Here is a 19391-nt window from a genome sequence, read left to right on the forward strand (position 1 = left end):
ATATATTTTGTCTTGCCTTCATTGATGCGCAGCCCAAGATCTCGCACCGTGGGCCGCCTGCTCGATCTGGTTGGGTGCACTTAAAGACGATCGTACCTCTTGCATTTACATCAGCATCGCGGATCACTTTCTCGAGGGCCAGGTTAAAGAGGACGCATGATAGGGCATCCCCTTGTCGTAGACCGTTGATGATGTAGAATGGTCTTGAGAGTGATCCTGCTGCTTTTATCTGGCCTCGCACATTGGTCAGGGTCAGCCTAGTCAGTCTTATTAATTTCGTCGGGATACCGAATTCTCTCATGGCCGTGTACAGTTTTACCCTGGCTATGCTATCATAGGCGGCTTTAAAGTCGATGAAAAGATTGTGCAACTGATGTCCATATTCCAACAGTTTTTCCATCGCTTGCCGCAGAGAGAAAATCTGATCTGTTGGTCATATACCTGTCATTTTGTTTAGTTCTTATCGAGTATCTAAACTGTGCAAGTTTTTATTGCGCGTCAAAAGTCTCGGCGTACGTACCAAATTTCGAGCATATGCGCCATGCATTGCTTTTCATGTTCAATCAAGGAAAAAAGGTGCCCGAGAGCCACTTGTGGAAATTTATGGCGACCGTGCATTAACATTTCGAACATGTGAAACGTAGTTTCGACAATTCAAAAATGGAGATTTTGACCTAAACGACGCCGCACGCTCCGGCAAGCGAAAATCCTTTGATAACACCGAATTGCAAGCATTATTGGATGTAGACAACACGCAAACGCAACGACAGCTTGCACATACGTTGGGAGTTCAACAGCAAGCAATTTCGAAACGTCTGCGATTCATGGGGAAAATTCAGAAGTGTGGAAAGTGGGTGCCGCATGAACTGACCCCAGAAACAAATGGAGACCCAAAAAGTGATGTGTGAAATGCTGCTTCAACGGTACAAAAGAAAGTCTTTTCCCCATCGTATTGTTACGGGCGACGAAAAGTGAATTTCCTTGGAGAAGCCTAAACGCAACAAATCGTGGGTGAGTCCAGGTGAGGCGTCAACATCGACGGCACGACCAAATCGTCGGAAGGTCATGGTGTGTGTATGGTGGGACCAGACCGGTGTGATCTACTTTGAACTGCTGAAACCTGGTGAAACTGTGAACGCCATTCGCTACAAGCAACAAATGAAAGATTTGAACCGAGCCGAGAAAAACAGAAGAAGGTGATTTTGCTCCCCGACAATGCATCATCGCATAAGGCGAAAGTCGTTTGCGACACGCTGGAAAAACTAAAGTGGGAGGTACTTAACCATGCGGGTTACTCACCAGACCTGGCCACATCGGGTTTGCCTCGTTGGGCCACGCACTTTCTGAGAAGCGCTCCGACTCGTACGAAAATTTGCTGAAATGGCTCACTGAGTGGTTCACTTCCAAAGACAGTCAATTCTACTGGTGTGGTATTCACAAATTACCAGAAAAAAACCAGAAATGAAAAAAATGTGTATAAAGCGATGGAAAATATTTCGAATAAAATAACTATTACGGTTCCCTTGGAATTATGTGTTTTATTCACAAAAAAATCGGAAATTAATTAGGAGTACACCTGGTATATGGTGATCATTAAAGTAGTAGGGTCCAGATAAAAGATAGAGGCCAAAAGTTTCGGCAAAACGAAATGTTAAATCTTATTCAGTTTGGAGTAACAGAACATACCTTTCCTGATAAAACCAAATTGACTTAATCCAAACACCTGAAAACTTCAACTGAAAATAAAATGAAAACTCGAATTTTCTATTCGCATAAGTTATCTTATATAAAATTGTGTTTTATTACTACTTTTTTATTATACAAATATACCCGGTCTTATAATACTGGGGAACTATTATAAACTCCTCCTCTATGGATTTTGTGTTCCGCTGTTGTGCATGGCGAATTAAATTTATGACTTTGCCTGTAAAAGTGATTGATTAGTTGAATTGGAAAAGAGTTAACAGCAGGACTTACCTAAAACATTCATCTGAATAAATTTCTTATTCAATCTCTTTAATTGTTCTAAGTTCTGTTGTTGTATTGTCCACATTTCTAAAATATCGCAGCTTCGGACTTGAACAATTTCGGTTTCTTTGGAAACATTTGCATCCTGAAAGTAGAAAATGAGAAACATTTTCAAACTCCTCTTATACAATTCTAAATTCACTACTTTTTCTAGAATTAAGAACAAAATTCCCACTTAATAATAATCTAATCAAAACGCAGTTAATTAAGGTATTAAACTTCGTATTGCTACTCAATGTACTCTACAATATATGAGCCGGTCGCGCCGGCGGTCAAATCGAGAGTGAGAGTGAGCTCATTATTAGTTCTTCGCGCGGGACTTCCGTCAGTTCAATACGTCGGCAGAGGCGAGTTCACCATGACGATGTGCTCGTGGTTCGTGCCTCCGATGCGCCGCCACATCACTCTGCCCCAGCTGAAACCGTAGGGGTTCAGCGGAGCAGCCCAACCACGTTATCCCGCCAATGGGGTTACTGGACGAACCTGACGCTTCGCGAGCGTTTTTTCGAAGCGTCCGCCGGCTCATCGAAAGCCTTTAACCTCGACAACAAAACCCACTTGGGTCCGAGACGAACGTCAAATTTGAAAGAGTGCCCACCTCGCTCCAGAACTTTAAAGGGGCCCTCGTATGGCGACCTCCGAGGAACCCGAATGACCTGTGAACACGCCTCCAAGTTCTTGGGGATGTCGACCTCCGTTGCCATGTGTTGGGAAGATGGAGTCGGACGCAGCTTCGGAACCGCGTCTGTGAGCAGACGCAGCATGCCAGAGTCGATCAACCCTGCTCTGATGTCCAGCACAGAGTCAGCAGGGACACCATCTCTGCGGGGCTGGCCGTGAACTCCTCTCGGTGGGCTGTGCGAAGACCGAGGAGGACGAAAAGCACGGATCGCGTGCCATTAAGGCGACCTTTAATGTCCGGTGCCAACGTTCACCATCCCAATGGACTGTGGACGGCATGCAATAGTCCTGTGCCGTTTGAAGCTTGTCTAACTCCGAGAAAAGAGTAGATTCAAACTGCATTCCCTGGTCCGTGATGATTATGGCTGATTCACCAAAGCGAGGGATCTATTCTCGACAGAGGGCCTTGGCATATGATTGTGCTGTAATGCCATTCAGAGGCTAGCCCAAGAGTTTAGGTCCTTGTTCATGGACGGCCAGAAGTATTTTCCAGTGACTAACCGGTTCATCGTATTCATATATTGCGTTAAATACTTCCCTGCGAAAATCGACCAGAATGAATGGCCTAGGCCCCTTGTCTGAGGTCTCTCAGAGTAAGTAGGAGTTTGAGCCAAAGATAGGAAACTCCTTGAACTTGTATTTGGAGTTTGCCTTCAGGCTCTGAAGCTATGCGTTCTCTTTTCCAGAAACGTGCTGGATATCAGAAGTGAACAGGCCGATAAAACTCAAGAGTCGAAGTTCGCGAGGGGACGCTTTCTCGGGCTTTTGTTTCAAACCAAAAGTGAGTCGCTTATGGTCCGTGAATAATGTGAATGGCCTCCTCTCAAGGGAGAAAGGGAAGTATTTGATGGAGAGATACGCGGTGAGTAACTGACAATCGTAGGCGCTGTAATCACGTTGAACTATGTTGAGTTGCTTCAAAAAGAAGTTCAATGGTTGCCAGATCTGATTCAACCGTTAGTTGAACGATTGAATGGCGTCTACCGCTGTGTCTGAAGTGTCGGCGAATACAACTAGGAGTGGATCTGGCCGAAGAAATGTCAGCAGAGTTGCATGAACAAGCTGCCGTGTGACCATTTTAAACGTATGGGCGGGAGATGGTCCTAGTGCTCCGATTCGGAGGAAGAAGCGACCAAAACATGATCCATGTATACGAAACAAAAGTTTAAATTTCACAGGACAGAGTGGATGAAAGTCTGGACTGTATGCGGGGCGTTGCACAAGCAAGTCATCCTGGTGAACTCGTTACGGGGTCTATTAATGCCTTGTTCTACAGCTCCTTCAACCAACCTATAGTGACACAGGAAATCTGCGCCTTTAATGGGGGTACTAATATCCGCCAGAACGAATCGCCACGAAAAGGTTCGGCGCAGTCCAAGACTCACGCCCACCTGCCTCCACTGCCTCCTCCACTTCGTGTACCTTATCGGCCGTAGCGGACAACACCTCCAGTGACCCCGAGTCCGCGCAGGCCAAGATGGCACCAGTGCTCTCCGGGAGTCGCTGCAACCAGAGGAACTTCAAAAACTCAGAACCGACCTTATCCCCACCCAGCTGCCTCATTTCTCGAATCAACTGGCTGGGGGTACAGTCACTTAGCGTCAACGCATTCAGTAAGTGATTTAGCTTAGCTTCCCTATTCACTGAAAGTCGCCTAAGCTGCTCCTTTAGCCTGACGTTGGAGCAGTTTTCCAACTAATCCGATGATCTCCTCGTCGAGACCGATGAGGGCGTAGTTAAAACGCGTGACGTCTGTTGTGACACTACAAAGTTCTTTGTGTGATATGGAAAACATTTCTGTTGCGAAAATAACATAGTAAATAGGAAACAAATTGTAGAGTCTGAAAACTCAATAGCAGAATTTTCGGAGGAATAAACTGATCCGAATGCTGATTTTATTCACTTTTCTGACCACTTGAAATGTAATCAGAGCCACTCACTAGCACCCGAATAAAAAGCCTAAATCTCGAGAAAGAGGGAACGACGCCAAAGTATGTATATACGCCATAATACGGAAGAAGCTGGACAACAGCAAATAGAATGCAAGACTTTATCATCTTCGATACCTTGGCTACAGGTAACATAACTAGCCAAATACATTTTTATTAAAAGGTTGAAAGGATCCTCAGACTGTACCCACTTGACGGGTAGGGTAAGATACCACTTTTAAAATACAAGTTTTAGGCTACACCAAATTAATAAAGCTGACTAGGCTGGCCCTGACCAATGTGCCAAGCCAGATAAAAGCAGCAGGATCGGTCTACGACAAGGGGATGTCCTATCGTGCACCCTTTTTAACCTGGCGCTGGAAAAAGTGATCCATGATACTGTGGTAAATACGAGAGGCAAATTGCGCGTCTTCAACGTTGACAGCTGATACGGCCCTGAGTAACCTCTCAATTGACAACTTTCATGTGGGCAAAGTATATGCCCTTGTGCGTTCCAATCGTCGTTGGGTCATGTCAGGCGGTGAGAAGAGTTCCACGACTAATGACAGAGGATCAGTCTGGAGGTTTGCCAGGAGACATTGGAAACGGCCAATGCTAATGGAAACTTTTTGAAAATGCTCATTACATATGACGAGTCTTGGGTTTATGGCTACGACATGGAAATCAAACTGCAGTCGTCCCAATAGAAGTCAAAAAATTCACCAAGACCAAAAAAGCTCGGCGGGTGAGATTAACTGTTAAAGTGATCCTCCCTGTTTTCTTCAATTCGAAGGATTTCAGCCATCATGAATTCCTCCCACAAAGTGAGACAGTCAATCGCTATCGACACTACCAAACCCTGAGAACTTTGCGCCAAAAGATTCGTCGGAAGAGGCCAGAATTGTGAACAACAGGCGGGCGTGTACCGTGTCCCCATTCGCGAGCTTTTTGCCAAAAACTCGATGACAACCATTCCAATCCCCCCTATTCTCCTGACCGGGCTCCGTGTGACTCGTGGCTGTTCGCAAAACTCAAAAATCCAATGAAAGGGGAGCGATTTCAAACGATAGAAGAGATCAAGGAAAAAACGCTGGAGCAGCATCCATGGAAAAGTTTTCCAAATGCATGGAAAAGTGGAAACACCGGTAGAAAAAGTGTATTAGCTCCCAAGGGGAGTATTAATTTAAAGCAAATGTAAATATTTGTAATAAAGAGTTATTGAGAAAGTCTTAAAACTTTTTGCTCAGACCTCGTACACCGTGGCATCCATTACGCGGTGAGAGAACAAACAAATGTCATAAGCGTAGTCCAATTGATTACCACACATTCCCCGGACAAGGCAACATGGAGGACATTGTCGATAACGGAAAGGAACACTTTAGTTACAGAATACTACCTTGCTGAATTCCGCTTCAAATTCTACAAAAATTTTACCACGATATAGCACGTGATATTTTTCTCTTTCATGTGTTGCTCTGGCGGTCAAAGAATAGTCTAAGTTGCAGAGAGAAACGAGGTGATACGTTGGCTCGGATAGCCTACATAAGGACATCATGTGGTGTTAGAAGTGACTATTGGAAGTACCTGCTTTGTGCCGAAAGCGGTCCACAAACAAACATGGACCTCTCCAGATGCGATCAGTTTTAACCAAATTGACCAGGTGTTGATCAAACGCCGCCATTTAAAGCAGTTCCACCTGTCAGCGCAACTGAAGTTGAGGAAGTAAGCAAAACGAATGAAATCTCGCATCTGAGCTCTGGATAGCGAAGAACTGGGACCCAACACTGTGGCTCAGTGAATTCTTTAACAAGCAATTCATACTACTAAGTTGACGGTCATCGAACTAATTTTCAACCTTGTAGTGGAATTCAGAAGGAGACGAATCGGATTCAAAAGAATGTTGTACGTTTTCATGCTTTTTAAATCTTCGCACTCTCTTTATATGTTCGATATTCACCCCTCTTGACCTGCTTGTATATATTCTTTCAATAAAATCCTTTTTCCTTCAAATATAAATATGAAACCAAATCTAAAACTTACCCTTGTGAATTTTATATCCACCTCATCATTACACGCTAACTTGACGAGCTTAATTATCTTCTTATAATCACAGTTCCTCTTTGAAGTATACAGGATAAGTTCCGTAACATTATCAAAATGCGGTTGAAAATTATTCAGATTTTCAAAATGTTTCTTAATAATAGTCTTATCGAAGCTTACATTAATATGGTCCTGAAAAGAAAAAAGGAAAGAGGAAATTAACGAAAGGATCAAAACAGCATTTTTTAAACAAAAATTGAAGAAAAATCATTTTTGTTTGATAAAGATTAAAATAATGACAGTTCTGTACAATTTCGTATTATTTAAATAATAACTCCCACAGTTTTCTGTAGCAATAATGTAAAGAATGCTAAGTGCGTCCAGTATCACCCCAGACAAACCACCCTATTTCCACGACCTTGGATCTGGCCAAGGCATATCACCTAATCCTTGTTGTTCCCGAAGACATACCGAAAACGGTTTTCTGCACACCTTTCGGAATCTTCGAGTTCACCAGGATGACTTTTAGCTTATGCAACGCTGCACAGACTTTCCAGAGGTTCATTCACTCTGTCCTGCGAAACTTGAACTTTTGTTTTGTTTATATGGATAATGTTTTCGTCGCTTCTTCGTCCGAATCTGAGCACTTGGACCATATCGAGTGCATTTTTCAACGTCGCGTTAAGATCGAACTAGTCCTAAACGTGGAAAAATGGAGATGTCTAGGCCACTTACTAACCCCTGACGGTATCCAACCTGACCCAGACAAGGTTGAGGCTGTTAAGAGCTTAAGGTTCTTGGGCATGTTAAACTTCTATCGTCGTTTCTTACCCAAGGCCGTTCATCACCAAGCGATCCTTAATGTCTACTTGTCTGGGCCCAAAACCAAAGACTCCCGCAAGGTTCGTGGTCTGCTGAGGCCGTCCATGCGTTCGAGACAGTCAAACAGCAGCTTGTTGATCCAACACTACTAGCATTTCCTGAACCAGATGCACCCCTAGCTGTGTTCGTCATTCCCTCATATACAGCGGTATGCACCGCTCTTCACCAATGACCGTTGAGCTTTTTTTTCAAAACAGCTCAACCTAGATCAACGCAACTACAGCGCCCACGATCGTCAGCTACTCGCAGCTATAAAATACTTTCATTTCTCCCTTGAGGGCAGGCCGCACCGTATTCACAGACCACCAACCCCTTACTTTCGCGCTTAGATAAAAGCCCGACAAAGCGTTCCCTCGCCAACTTCGGCTTTTGAGTTATATCAGCCAGTTCACTTCTGATATCCAACACGTGTCTGGAAAAGACAATGTTGTTGCAGACACTTTGTCTCGAATCTCGGAGGTCACAGTCCCCGCCGTTGTCGATTATACGACAATCGCCAAGGCACAAAAAGACGACGCAGAGCTTCAGAAGCGGAAGGCAAACTCCAAATACAAATTCAAGTTCAATTTCCTCAGATAAGGAACCCAGGCCATTCATTCCGGCCGATTTTCGCAAGGAAGTATCTCACGCAATACACGACCTTGCACATCCAGGCATCAGAACGACCAACCTGTTAGTTACTGAAAAATACTACTGGCCGTCCATGAACAAGGACGTAAACTCTTGGGCCAGACAGTGCATCGCATGACAGAAGTGCAAGGTCAACAAGCAGATACGAAAGGAAGTAGGCGTGTTCGTCAATCGAACGCTTCCACACCATCCATCTCGACATCATCGGTCTTTTGCGAGACTCAAACGGATACAAGTATTGCCTTACAATCATCGACAGGTTTACGCGGTGCCCTGAAACAATACCTCTGTCTGACATTACGGTTCGCTGTCGAGAGTCGATTTCGCGCTTTGGTGTACCAGCCGTAAACATCACCAACCAGGGAATGCAATACGAATCTACTCATTTTGCGGAGTTAGGCAAGCTCCTTGGCTTCAAACGGCGTACGACTACTGCATGCCATCCACAGTCCAATGGTACGCTGGAACGTTGGTACCGGCCTCCGACGTGGTCGCAGTCCTTGCCTTTCGTCCACCTAGGTCCCTGCACGGCCCAACGAGAGGAGTTCACGGCCAGCCCTGCGGAGCTGGTATACGGGGAGAATCTGCGCCTCTCCGCCGACTCTGTGCTGGACATCAGAGCAGGGTTAAGTGACTCTGGAATGCTGCATCTGCTAAGAGACGCGGTTCTAAAGCTGCAGCCAACTCCATCGTTCCGAAATGCGACAACGAAGGTCAACACCTCCAGGGACCTCGAGATGTGTACACAGGTCCTCATTAGGGTGGATGCTCCTCGGAGTCCGCTACAACCAACATACGAGGGCCCTTTAGAGTTCTGTAATGAGGCATGCACTCGTTCAAGCTCGACGTTCGAGGCGGGCCCAAATGGGCCGTCTCTTCTAGGTTAAAGGCCTTCCCCTGTCCCAGATTCTAAACAGAAACTCTTTCTTTCCGTGCTAGAGAAAAGACTACACTTTCGCACAGAAAATTAAAATTCAGGCTGTCGCGCCACATCACTCCGACCCCAGCTGAAACCTGGGTTTTTAGCGACTAAACCCGGAATGTGGCTCCATTCAAATGTTAAAGCGTACGCGCCGTTGGTTAGGAGTTGTGTCAGATGGAAAGAATGGCTTTAGTCTAGATAAAGAGACCGTTATTGGGTAGCCTCCAATCTCGAGCTGGAAAAAACGCTTTCCCCGCTCGAGCACACGATATGGGCCCTCATAAGGCGGTTGCACCGGCTTCCGGACGACATCCGTCCTGACCAGGACGTGCGTAAATTTATCGAGCACTTTGGGTGCGCTGGCTACTGGTGGGGTCGGTTTGATTCTTTTTAAGTTTTCTCTCAACAGATGCAGCAATCCTGAGTCTGTGAGACTCGATCTCCTGTCAAAGACCGGGTCACTCGGGAGCCTCAGGCTCTCCCCCTAAACCAGCTCCGCGGGGATGACAGCAAACTTTTCCCGGATAGCTATTCGGAGGTCAAGTAGGGCGAGAAGCAAGACCTGCGTCCAGGACGGATCGTCGCGGGCCACGATGGCGGATTTCAGCGTCTGGTGCCAACGTTCTAGCATCCGTTCTAGCGAGTGGTATGCTGTGGTCCTGTGGCGTTTAAATTCCAGGACTTTGCAGAGCTCCGAGAAAAGTGTGCACTCAAAATATATTCCCTGATCAGTGATTATCACTGTGCGGGACCCACTCTCGACAGAGGGCTTCGGCACAATATTGTTCTGTAATGTCAGCCAGAGGTATCGCTTCAGGCCACCGCGTGAACTCGTCGTTGATTGTGAGGCAATTCTTGAAACCATGTGAATCTCGCAAAAGGTCTATTAGATCGAGATGGATCGTATGAAACCGCTTGTCGTTCGAGAGAACGAGTCCACTTCTTTTCTTACATGCATGGTAATCTTACACTTTTGGCACGCGATGCACTCTCTGGCCCAGGAGCCGATGTCCTTGTTCATAGCGGGCCAGAATTATTTTCCGGTAACTAAACGATTCGTTGTCCTGATGCCTGGGTGCGCCAAATCGTGAACTGCATGGAACACTTCCTTGCGAAAAGTAGCCGGAATGTATGGCCGAGGTCTCTTCTCCGAGTCTTCTCAAAAAATAGTGAGGTTCGAGTCGAAGATAGGCAACTTCCGAAATTTGTATTTGGAGTTGGACTTGAGGCTCTAAAATACTGCGTCATCTTCTTGTGCCTTGACAATAGCCAGAAAGTCGACTGAGGCGGGGATATTTACCTCGGAGATACGTAACCAAGCGTCAGCAACTATGTTGTTCTTACCGGACACGTGTTGTATGTCAGAAGTGTACTGGCTTATGAAGCTCAGGTGTCGAAGGTGACGCTCTGTCGGGCTTTTGTTTTCAAGCATACGTTAGAGGCTTGTGGTCCGTGAACGGCCTGTCTTCTAGGGAGAAACGGAATTATTTGATGCTCAAGTACACGGCGAACAGCCCTCAATCGTAAGTGGTGTAGTTCCGTTGAGCGGAGTTCACCTGCTTAGAGAAGAAACTCAACGGTTGTCAGACTTGATTCACCTTTTGCTGAAGAGCAGCACCTATTGCGACGTCACAGGCATCAACGAATACAGCTAGGGGTGCATCTTCTTAAGGTAATGACAAGAGTGTAGCATCAACCAGCTGCTGTCCGGATTTTTCAAACGCCTGGACAGCCTCACCAGACCGCACAATCACTCATGTGTCCTTGGTTTTGGGGCTAGACAAGTACGCGTTCAAAACAGACTGGTGGTGGGTGGCCTTAGGCAGGAAACGACGATAGAAGTTTAGCATGCCCAAGAGCCTCCGCAGCTCTTTCACTGTCATAGTACGCGGGAAGCTTGAAATTGCTTGCGCCTTGTCTAGGTCGGATTGGGTTCCGTCAAGTTTAATCGAATGACCGAGGAATCTCACCTGATTCTGGAGAAACTTGCATTTGCCCACGTTTAGGACTAGTCCGGTCTCCAGGAGACGTTGGAAAATGTACTCGAGATGAGCCAAATGTTCAGACTCTGAGGAAGCAGCGACCAAAACATCATCCAGGTATACGAAACAGAAATCAAGATTTCGCAGGACCGAGTGGATAAACCTTTGAAAGGTTTGCGAGGAGTGCCCGAACATGAGTGTCGGTAATGTAATGAGGCTGGTTGTGAGGTCTATAAGTGACACAAGAACACAAGAAGTCTGTACCTAAAATGTGGAAGCCGACGTCCGCTAGGATAAACCGCCAAGAAAACGTTCTACGCAGACCAAGACTCACGTCCACTTGCCTGTACCTGTAGGTATTTATTTGTGAGGAGTTCGCTGCTGTGGGTTTCAAATTTTGTGGTATTAATCGGTGGTGTCGGGGCACGGGAAGCACCGAAACTTCCGCAGCTGGCGAGTCTCGCTTCATCTCCAATCGACTCGGTTTCCGGGCATGGCAACGCGGTCTAGCGAGTCCAGTGGCCACCCGCTGTGGAGAGCTCTAGTGGTGGCATCTTTTGTGCGGTAGCTGCACTTCCACACAGAAAATTAAAATTTAGTCTGCCGCGTCACAGATTCATCTACTCTGCTCTACTCTCTGTTTCGTATATTTGGAAGATGTTCTGGTCGCGTCTTCCTCCTTGAGTGCATTTTTCAACGGCTTCTTGAGGCCAGTGTGGTACTCAACTCTTCGTCTATGCATGTCTCAGACATGCATGTCTCAGACATTGCCGTAGGTGCTGCTCTTCACCAAATGGTGAACCAAATCTGGCAGCCTTTGACCTTCTTTTTCAACCGACGGAAATCTGTTCAACGAAACTACAGCACTTACCCGCAAACCAGGCAAAAACCATAGCTAACGTGTCCGAGGATCTTGAATCCTGTACGCATGTCCTAATTGGGGCGGTCGTCCCCTGGAAGTCAGTGCAGTCACCTTACGACTGCCGTTTCGAAGTTCTCGAGCAAGGCATACGCCATTATAGCCTCAGTGTCGGGGACACCGTCAAAAGGGTCTCCTTGACAGGCTAACGCCTTTCTTCCGTGAAGAAAGCGCAGCCTGGAGGAGAGTCCCACGATGTGACCATTATTACTTGCGACAACTGAGCTGATGGAGCCGTGCGTCTGGTTCCAAGCAAAGCAGATTGACGCGGGGAGTGAAATATTGTGGTGGAGCGAGCAACTTACTTGTTCAGTGGAGGAACAGGGTGGAGAAAAGCCATGAGGGGACGAAAACAACACATAAGTTTTGTGAATTTTTCCGCACATCGAACTCCCCTATCTTCCAGGCAACGAAATCATTAAGAGACGGCACAGTGGCTTCTGAAAAATGTTTCTAGAAAAATACTTACAAGTGCTTGAATTATAACTTTCTCATCGACATTCACGCTCGAAAACGTAACACTCTCCTTGCCAGATCTCTTAAGTAGCATCTGAAAGCAAATGCGAGAAATATTACAGCAACCGCCTGTCCTGGCAATTTCAAGCAAACTTACACTATCCACACTCTGGTTCGCCACAAAATCCTCTTGATTCGGATATCTCACCTCAAATGCACTCGATTTCGACAAAAGTCTCGAATCATCAAACGGCATGAACTCCCGTCCAAATCCGTTCGGCGTATCAACCGCTTTCCGCTCAAAATCAGTGTTTGCTCTTCTTCGCCGGCACTTCCGGCAAAATGTGGCCTCCATCTTCCTCCCGACCGTCGTCGACAGAAACTCATTCTCCAAACAATCAAGACATGGCTCGTCCGGGTCACTGGTAACAGCGTCCCCATTCACGTAGATCGGACTCCTCGCGGGAATCTCATCCTTTCCTTTGGTATCTATTGCGGGGAGCAATTGCTTCCGTGGCGAGGCAGGTTGAGGCGCCAGCGCGCACCTGTCCGCCAACTGTTTCTTCGGCTTGGCGCCGGTGAATTTAAAATGTTCAGGAACTTCCGCATCACCCTCCCCTTCGGTTGATATGTTGTTCTGATTTCGAGCGGCGTTGCGCCAGTCGTCCGGTGCGACAGCCGCGTTTGGCTGTAAACAATTCGAGTTAAAGTTCGAACGGATCTTCTGCCCGTTCGCGGCTTCATCGAGCATTTGTATTGGCAGCAGGATCTCATCGGCTGAGGTCTCCGCATTGTAGTTGCGGCAGCCAGTATGGCATTCGTTCGTGGTGTTATCGATCTCGGACGCCGGGTCCGGTTCGAAATCCATTTCTAAAAAATCAGTCTCATCGTCAACATTGTTGTTATTGCGGTACTCGAGAGCGTCGAAGTCCGCCCCCCGATATGCGTAGACACAATCGTCCGATTGCTCCGATATTTCGTCGTCGGCAAACTGCTGGTTTGCTAGGAAAATCACCTCATCGTCGTCGTCATAGTCCTCTTGGCTGATGGACAGGTTTCCGGTTGAGTTGCTCGTGCTTGAGTTGTTCGACCGCGCCGCAGGGATATCCTCGTCGTTGAACCGCCCCGTTGCCATGTCACCGGCCTCGTTTGCGCCGTTCTCGTTCAAAACCTCCTTGGGGAGCAGAGCAGACGCAAAGCAATTATCACCCTCGCTACATCCCGGACCGAATGCTTCTTCGGAAAAATCAACTCACCTGAATGCCGTCGTAGTCCCCATTGAGTTTTCGCTTGTCGGCCTGGGCGTCGCAAGGTTTCATTGCGTGACAGCCGTTCAATTCGCAACAACTCGCGTCCTGGCCGTTGTTGTTGATGTTCTTCAGTCGCAGAATCGTCGACATTAATCCTTCGAACTGGAAAGCTTTCTCGCCAAAGTCACCCATCACTCAACCGAACTGCTGCAGGGCTCCGACGAATATCAAAGACATGATAGCCTTGCACCGCTGCTCGCGAATTTCCCGTGCAAATCCAATGACTTATCGCCCGAAAAACACTTTGGCTGACACTTGAGCAAATCGCATTCAGGTTTTCGTTCCTATTTGACGCGTTAAAATTCCTCTAAAACTACAGGAAAACGCCCCGACGTCGTTGGTGATATTGTTTATGAATGGCTTTGCGCAAAGATTTATCGTAATTAAGAGGAATTACGATGCACTTGAGCGGAGCGGAGTGCGGTCATAAACAAGAAAAAATATCAAAAACGACAGCTGAGAAGTAAATTGATAAAAAAAATTCTGACAGCTGCCGTGATACTTGGTGTAAGTTCACAATGGCAGTTTGTTGCCATTGGAATGGTCGAGGACTGGAAGTTGGTTGCAACAGGCGGGAAAGTGGCTCAAATACGCTTTGCCGCGCCGTTTTCCCATTTAAAAGTTGACTGACGCGAAATATAGCTCCCTGAGGCCAAGCTATCTCTCTTTAAGTGTGAGCTGCCTCTTCTCTAGGGTGATGTGTGGCTTTCTAGGGGCCAAGCCTCACGTCTACCAAGATCGTTAGTGAGTAGTGATAGCCACACCCTGTACGAGGTGACTTTACTATTAACAAAACGCTGCGGATCTAGACTGTGGAGTCGAAGTACCGTGCCCATTAGACAGTTTACAGTCGGGGGTAACTGACTGTATTCGAACGGAACCTCACTGATATCTAGTCGCCTCAGTGAGTAACTTAGACCTTACCGTGCTACGGGGGCTATGACACGGTGGACCTCCTAACCGCCTTACTCGAGAGAATCAACTGAGTACCAGCAATAAAAATAAAAAAAAAACTAAAATCAATAAAGTGTACCTGCGCTACCTGAAGGAAGTCCTGAAACCAGAAGAGGCCCTTAAGAAGGTTCAAGATAGACCTAAGCCATCTTTACCGGAGCCGAGAAAATGGGGAGCAGCAGAGATCAGCCCGCATGAAGGGAATATTCCCAAAAAATCCAAACCTGAACCCAAGGTGGAGAAAACCTGGGCAGGTCAGGGATAAAGGCAGGAATCAGGAAGCCCACCGTTAGACAAAAATATTTCCCGAACAAATACTCACTCGTGAGCAGCAGGAAACCATCAAACACCTTGTCGTTAGGGAGATGTGCAAGGGATGGACTGCGAAACTTGTGTTCATCTGGATATGCTTTCGGACAGAAGATCTCATGGGCCTCCTAATCGCTCAGAATTAGGATCTCCATGTGCGATTATGGAGAGTCTTCAGAAGTAAGGTTGAGGGCAAGGATAGACTCCTCCGGAGTAGATAACCAAACCCTGGAGGCATTCAAACGTCGGAGTTGTCATATCAACTATCGATTTGGCAAGATACCGGTGCACGTGCACAGGGAAAAGCCGAGAAAGGACACTTCGGTGGAGACACCGGTTTTTTTTAGGGAGTAGGGTAGGTGAATGCATTTACGAATCCGGCAATAGTACACTGTCGGACTATCAACTAAATACCTCCCTGTCATCAGAGAACTAGCCTGGAACCGTTTGACATATTATTACTTCGGGCTAGCCCTCCCGCCCTCCCGGCTTTGGGAGCCTTCAAGTCAAGCAAGGGAGTTGTCACTTCAGGGAACCCCTTGCCATCCGACCCCTCTACCGGTAGAGTTCAATCTTCCTCGCAATAAAAAGAGCCCGAACATAATGCGCAATACGATTCCAGCTGCCAGCGCTCTTCAGCATCTCTCTGGCAATGTTGTCTGGAGAGAGCTCCCCTATGTGTGCATAAAGCTGCTGACGAAAGCCGTCCCACCTCTCGCAAGAGAAAAAGTTGTGTCCAGCGTCGTCCGCCACTCCATTGCAGAACACACAATCAGGAGACCGCGCCTTCCCGATCCGGTACAGGTAACACTGAAAACCTCCATGCTCACTTAGAAGCTGGGTAAGGAAGTAATCAATCTCATCGTGCGTTCGGTTCAACCACGGGTCTAAATTGTCGACGCGCCATACAGTCCATCTGCCCCTTGGCTCATTTTCCCAAGAAAGTTGCCACTCGGTAGGGGTGCGTTGACGTTCTTCACAGGCAACGACCTCTCTTAAGTTACGGTGGTAGATAGCTTTGCGCTCCTTGGCAAGGAGGGCAACGATGCGACAAGCAGACGCCACTCGCAAAGCTCCCCGCCTCTGCATTTGAGCAAGGCATTTACGATGCACCTCCTTGTCAAGGGCATCAACCCATACCTCCGCAAGACAGAGCAGGACCGACTGCGTTCCTCCCATAAGGAGACATCTCCTAGTTGATATAGGGTCCCCGACATTTGCCATTAGGCGACTCAAAGCCGCGACTCCAGCTGCAGCCCTGTCCGCTGCTGCTTTGATTTGCTCGAAAAAGCTCACCTTCGAGTCGAGCATTAAACCAAGGTATTTAACCACTGGTTTTGACTCTATAGTCAACTCGCCGATCGAAGGGGGACGCAGAGTCGGGATTCTCCTTCTGGTCAAGATGACCACTTCGGTTTTTTCCAGCGCAAGGCTGAAACCGTGAGCAGTCATCCATCCACTTACCCGACGTATCAATATTCCAAGTCTGCTTTGCACCTGTTCAACAGTGCGTCCGGAAACAAGTGCCGCAACGTCGTTTGCATAACCGACCAGGCCTGACTCTTCGGGCACATCGAGTCTAAGCAGACTATCATAAGAAGCGTTACAGAGGTCCAGCCTTGATTTCCATCCTCCTTTGTCCCTCTAACGTCTCATAGAGCAGGGAGCGGTCTTTCAGATAATCCTTCCCTCAAATCAAGAGATTGCCTGGCACGTGAAATGAGTTTTCTAGTATGCCTAGCATATCTGTCCATCTTACGGAATTGAAGGCTTTTCTGACATCAAGCGTTATGAGGAGCACTATCCGTCAAGATCAGCGACTGTGTGCCTTGGCTCGTTGAACGGCATCTACGACCTCCATAATAGCATCCACTGTGGATCTCCCTGTGCTGAAACCGAACTGCCTTGGGCATAAGTCCCCGGCAGCGCGGATCGCTTCAGCGAGTCTATTCCTGATGAGCTTCTCGAGCACTTTTCCGGCCGTGTCAAGCATACACAGCGGTCGGTATGCAGCCGGGAGCTCCGGGTCTCCTTTACCCTTACTGATCAACGCGAGTCAGGCCACTTTCCAACGACAAGGAAAATGCCCTTCTTCAAGCAAGCGTTGAACACTTCAAGCAGCAGTTCTGGCCGTTGGTAGAACACCAGTTTGTAAACTTCCGCCGGGATGCCATCAGGACCTGGCGCCTTCTTCTTTTTCATAGTGAGAATCGCTTCTTCGAGCTCTCTCATTGTGAAAAGTGGGCAATCCTCGACGCTTGCCGCGCTATTGACATCAGCCTGTACAGGTGCGGTCCATCTGGTCGGTACTTAGTATGCAGGGCCTCCGTAGAGCCCCGATTTTCCGGGTGACAAGCTTATAGCCAAGTTCCCATAGGTCCTCGTTCACCTCGTTAGCAAAGTTCTGCCAGCCGCGAGCCTTGCTTTTATTTATAGCGCTGTGGAGTCTCCTTTTTGCTGATCTATACTATGCCTTTATGGCACATGCCTCCTCGTTGACGTCCAAACATTGTGCCAAATGGCGGAGCTTATGACACTCCCTCCGTAGGTCGGCAATTTCTGCCGTCCACCAGTGCATAGAAGGCTTGTCGCGACTGGGACCCCTCCGGGGCATGGTAGCCTCACACGGCGTCGTTATCAGGTTCATAACTGAATTTACGACGGTGTCAGCTGCGACACTATCACCGCCAGAGCACCCTCCAGCGCGGCCAAGTCTGCTCCAAGAGCTTCGACGAACTTCCCGATGTTCACCCTCGCTACATTCCACAGCCAGGGGGAGCGTCGTGTTGGTGCTCGCCGGCAAGTAGCGTCAAACACTTCGAACGCGATGTACTGGTGATCACTTGCCGAGAAGTCTTCTAGGACTCGCCACTCGTCCACCGATGATGCCAGAGATTCCGACGCATTTCCAGAATCCGTTTCCCTCTGGAGTCTGACTGAAGCACGCCTTGGCATTAAAATCACCGCCTACCAGGATTCGTCCCTCCGTGCTCGAAACGGCATCCTCTAGAGCATCAAGCCGGCTGAAAGTCTGGCATTGCCTCGTTCGGCGTCAGGTAAACGCTAAAAAACGCTATCCCTAAACACCGGATCCAGACAAAACCATTCCCTCGGCCTTCGGCAAGAACACGAAATCGAACGTCGTCCCCAATTCAGATGTCAGCGGTGCCCGATAAATTGAGATGTCATGAGGACGGGTCCTTGTTTCGGTATTGCTTGATAATCAGCACTAGATCAGCATTTACTTCCGAACTGTGCTAGCAATTGGTGAGCGGTTGCATTCTGTTGCATGTTAATTTCTAAAATTCGGATCATGCCGTTCGCACTCTAGCCCTCTCCAATTCAGCTCTGAAGATCGGACACCGTCCCGAGCCCGCAGTGTATGCGACCAGACGCGCCACGATCCCTGCAGAGAGCGCAACTCTCGCTTTCATTGCAAGTCTTCGCTTGATGACAAACTTTGCCGCATCTCCGGCATGCTGTCCTCCTGTCCGGTCCTTTGGAAACTGCTGACGTGTGTCGATAGTTCAGACACCTGTAGCACTTTGTGCGGACTATCGACATTCGTATCCTGCATACTACCCATTCGATTTTGATCCTCCCCCTGCTAAGGAATTTCGTCGCATATTACTCGGGGACTTCCACCACGGCGAGCTTTTGGCCTCAAGCATTTACAGAAGTGATACCTACCCGGGCATTGGTTACCTCTGGACATTCGCGGTTTATCGGCTCCTCTACTTCGATTTTTTCTGTGAGGCAGTCAGGATCCCGGATTTCTAGAGAGCACATAGGCTCTAGGCTGGAAAAAAAGAGCCTTCTCCCCGAATAACCTCTTGACCGCTTCGCAGAACGTACTCTTGTTAGTCTTCTTTGGGCCCAGTTCGACGAGAACTCCGGTACTCCTCGTTTTCCGTATGGAAGACACCTCTACTCCGTTCCTTTCGGGATTTCACTAAGGACTTCCGCAAATGTCTTGCCTTCCGTCGGTTTAATGAGCAGAGCCAACGATCTAGTCCTTCTTCGTTTCCTCGTCTTTTCTGCTCCTGGCTTTTGGTTGGCAGCCTCCTTGTCTTTGGACAGACGTGTCCCTGCCGGGCTAAACTACTACTAAACTACTTTGATAAAGTATCCTTCAGGCTCGTCGGCCTCTTTCCGCTGAGCTTTCTTCTGGAACAGGGGTACTACAAGGTATTGAAGTTGCCATCTCCGCACGGTTAGTCGCGCCACTTGATAAGGCTTCTTCTTTATTTGGGCGCCCCGGTGTCACTTCGGATATGTCAGCCCTCGCTGCCTCTTTCGCTGATCGCTGCGGTGAACGGCGCATTTTTGTGCTCCGCCCAAGCGCACTCA

At 47.9% G+C, this 19391-nt stretch overlaps 1 protein-coding gene across 2 annotated transcripts; it reads right to left on the reverse strand.

Annotated features, from left to right (window-relative positions):
* Positions 1-1767: 1767 nt before the first annotated feature.
* Positions 1768-14347, reverse strand: LOC119652380. 2 transcript variants are annotated; one of them, XM_038056478.1, is made up of 6 exons: positions 13725-14347; positions 12626-13639; positions 12482-12562; positions 6678-6869; positions 1978-2113; positions 1768-1924 (listed from the first exon to the last, which is right to left on the reverse strand). In XM_038056478.1, the coding sequence occupies exons 1-6, from the start codon at positions 13908-13910 to the stop codon at positions 1806-1808; spliced, it is 1728 nt and encodes a 575-aa protein (XP_037912406.1). In that variant the 5' UTR covers positions 13911-14347; the 3' UTR covers positions 1768-1805. The 2 variants fall into 2 exon arrangements, with proteins under 2 accessions (XP_037912406.1, XP_037912405.1); XM_038056477.1 differs by having other exon boundaries at positions 12626-13642; positions 13725-14344.
* Positions 14348-19391: the final 5044 nt, after the last annotated feature.

This window comes from Hermetia illucens, chromosome 3, assembly GCF_905115235.1.
Source record: "Hermetia illucens chromosome 3, iHerIll2.2.curated.20191125, whole genome shotgun sequence".
NCBI lineage: Eukaryota > Metazoa > Arthropoda > Insecta > Diptera > Stratiomyidae > Hermetia > Hermetia illucens.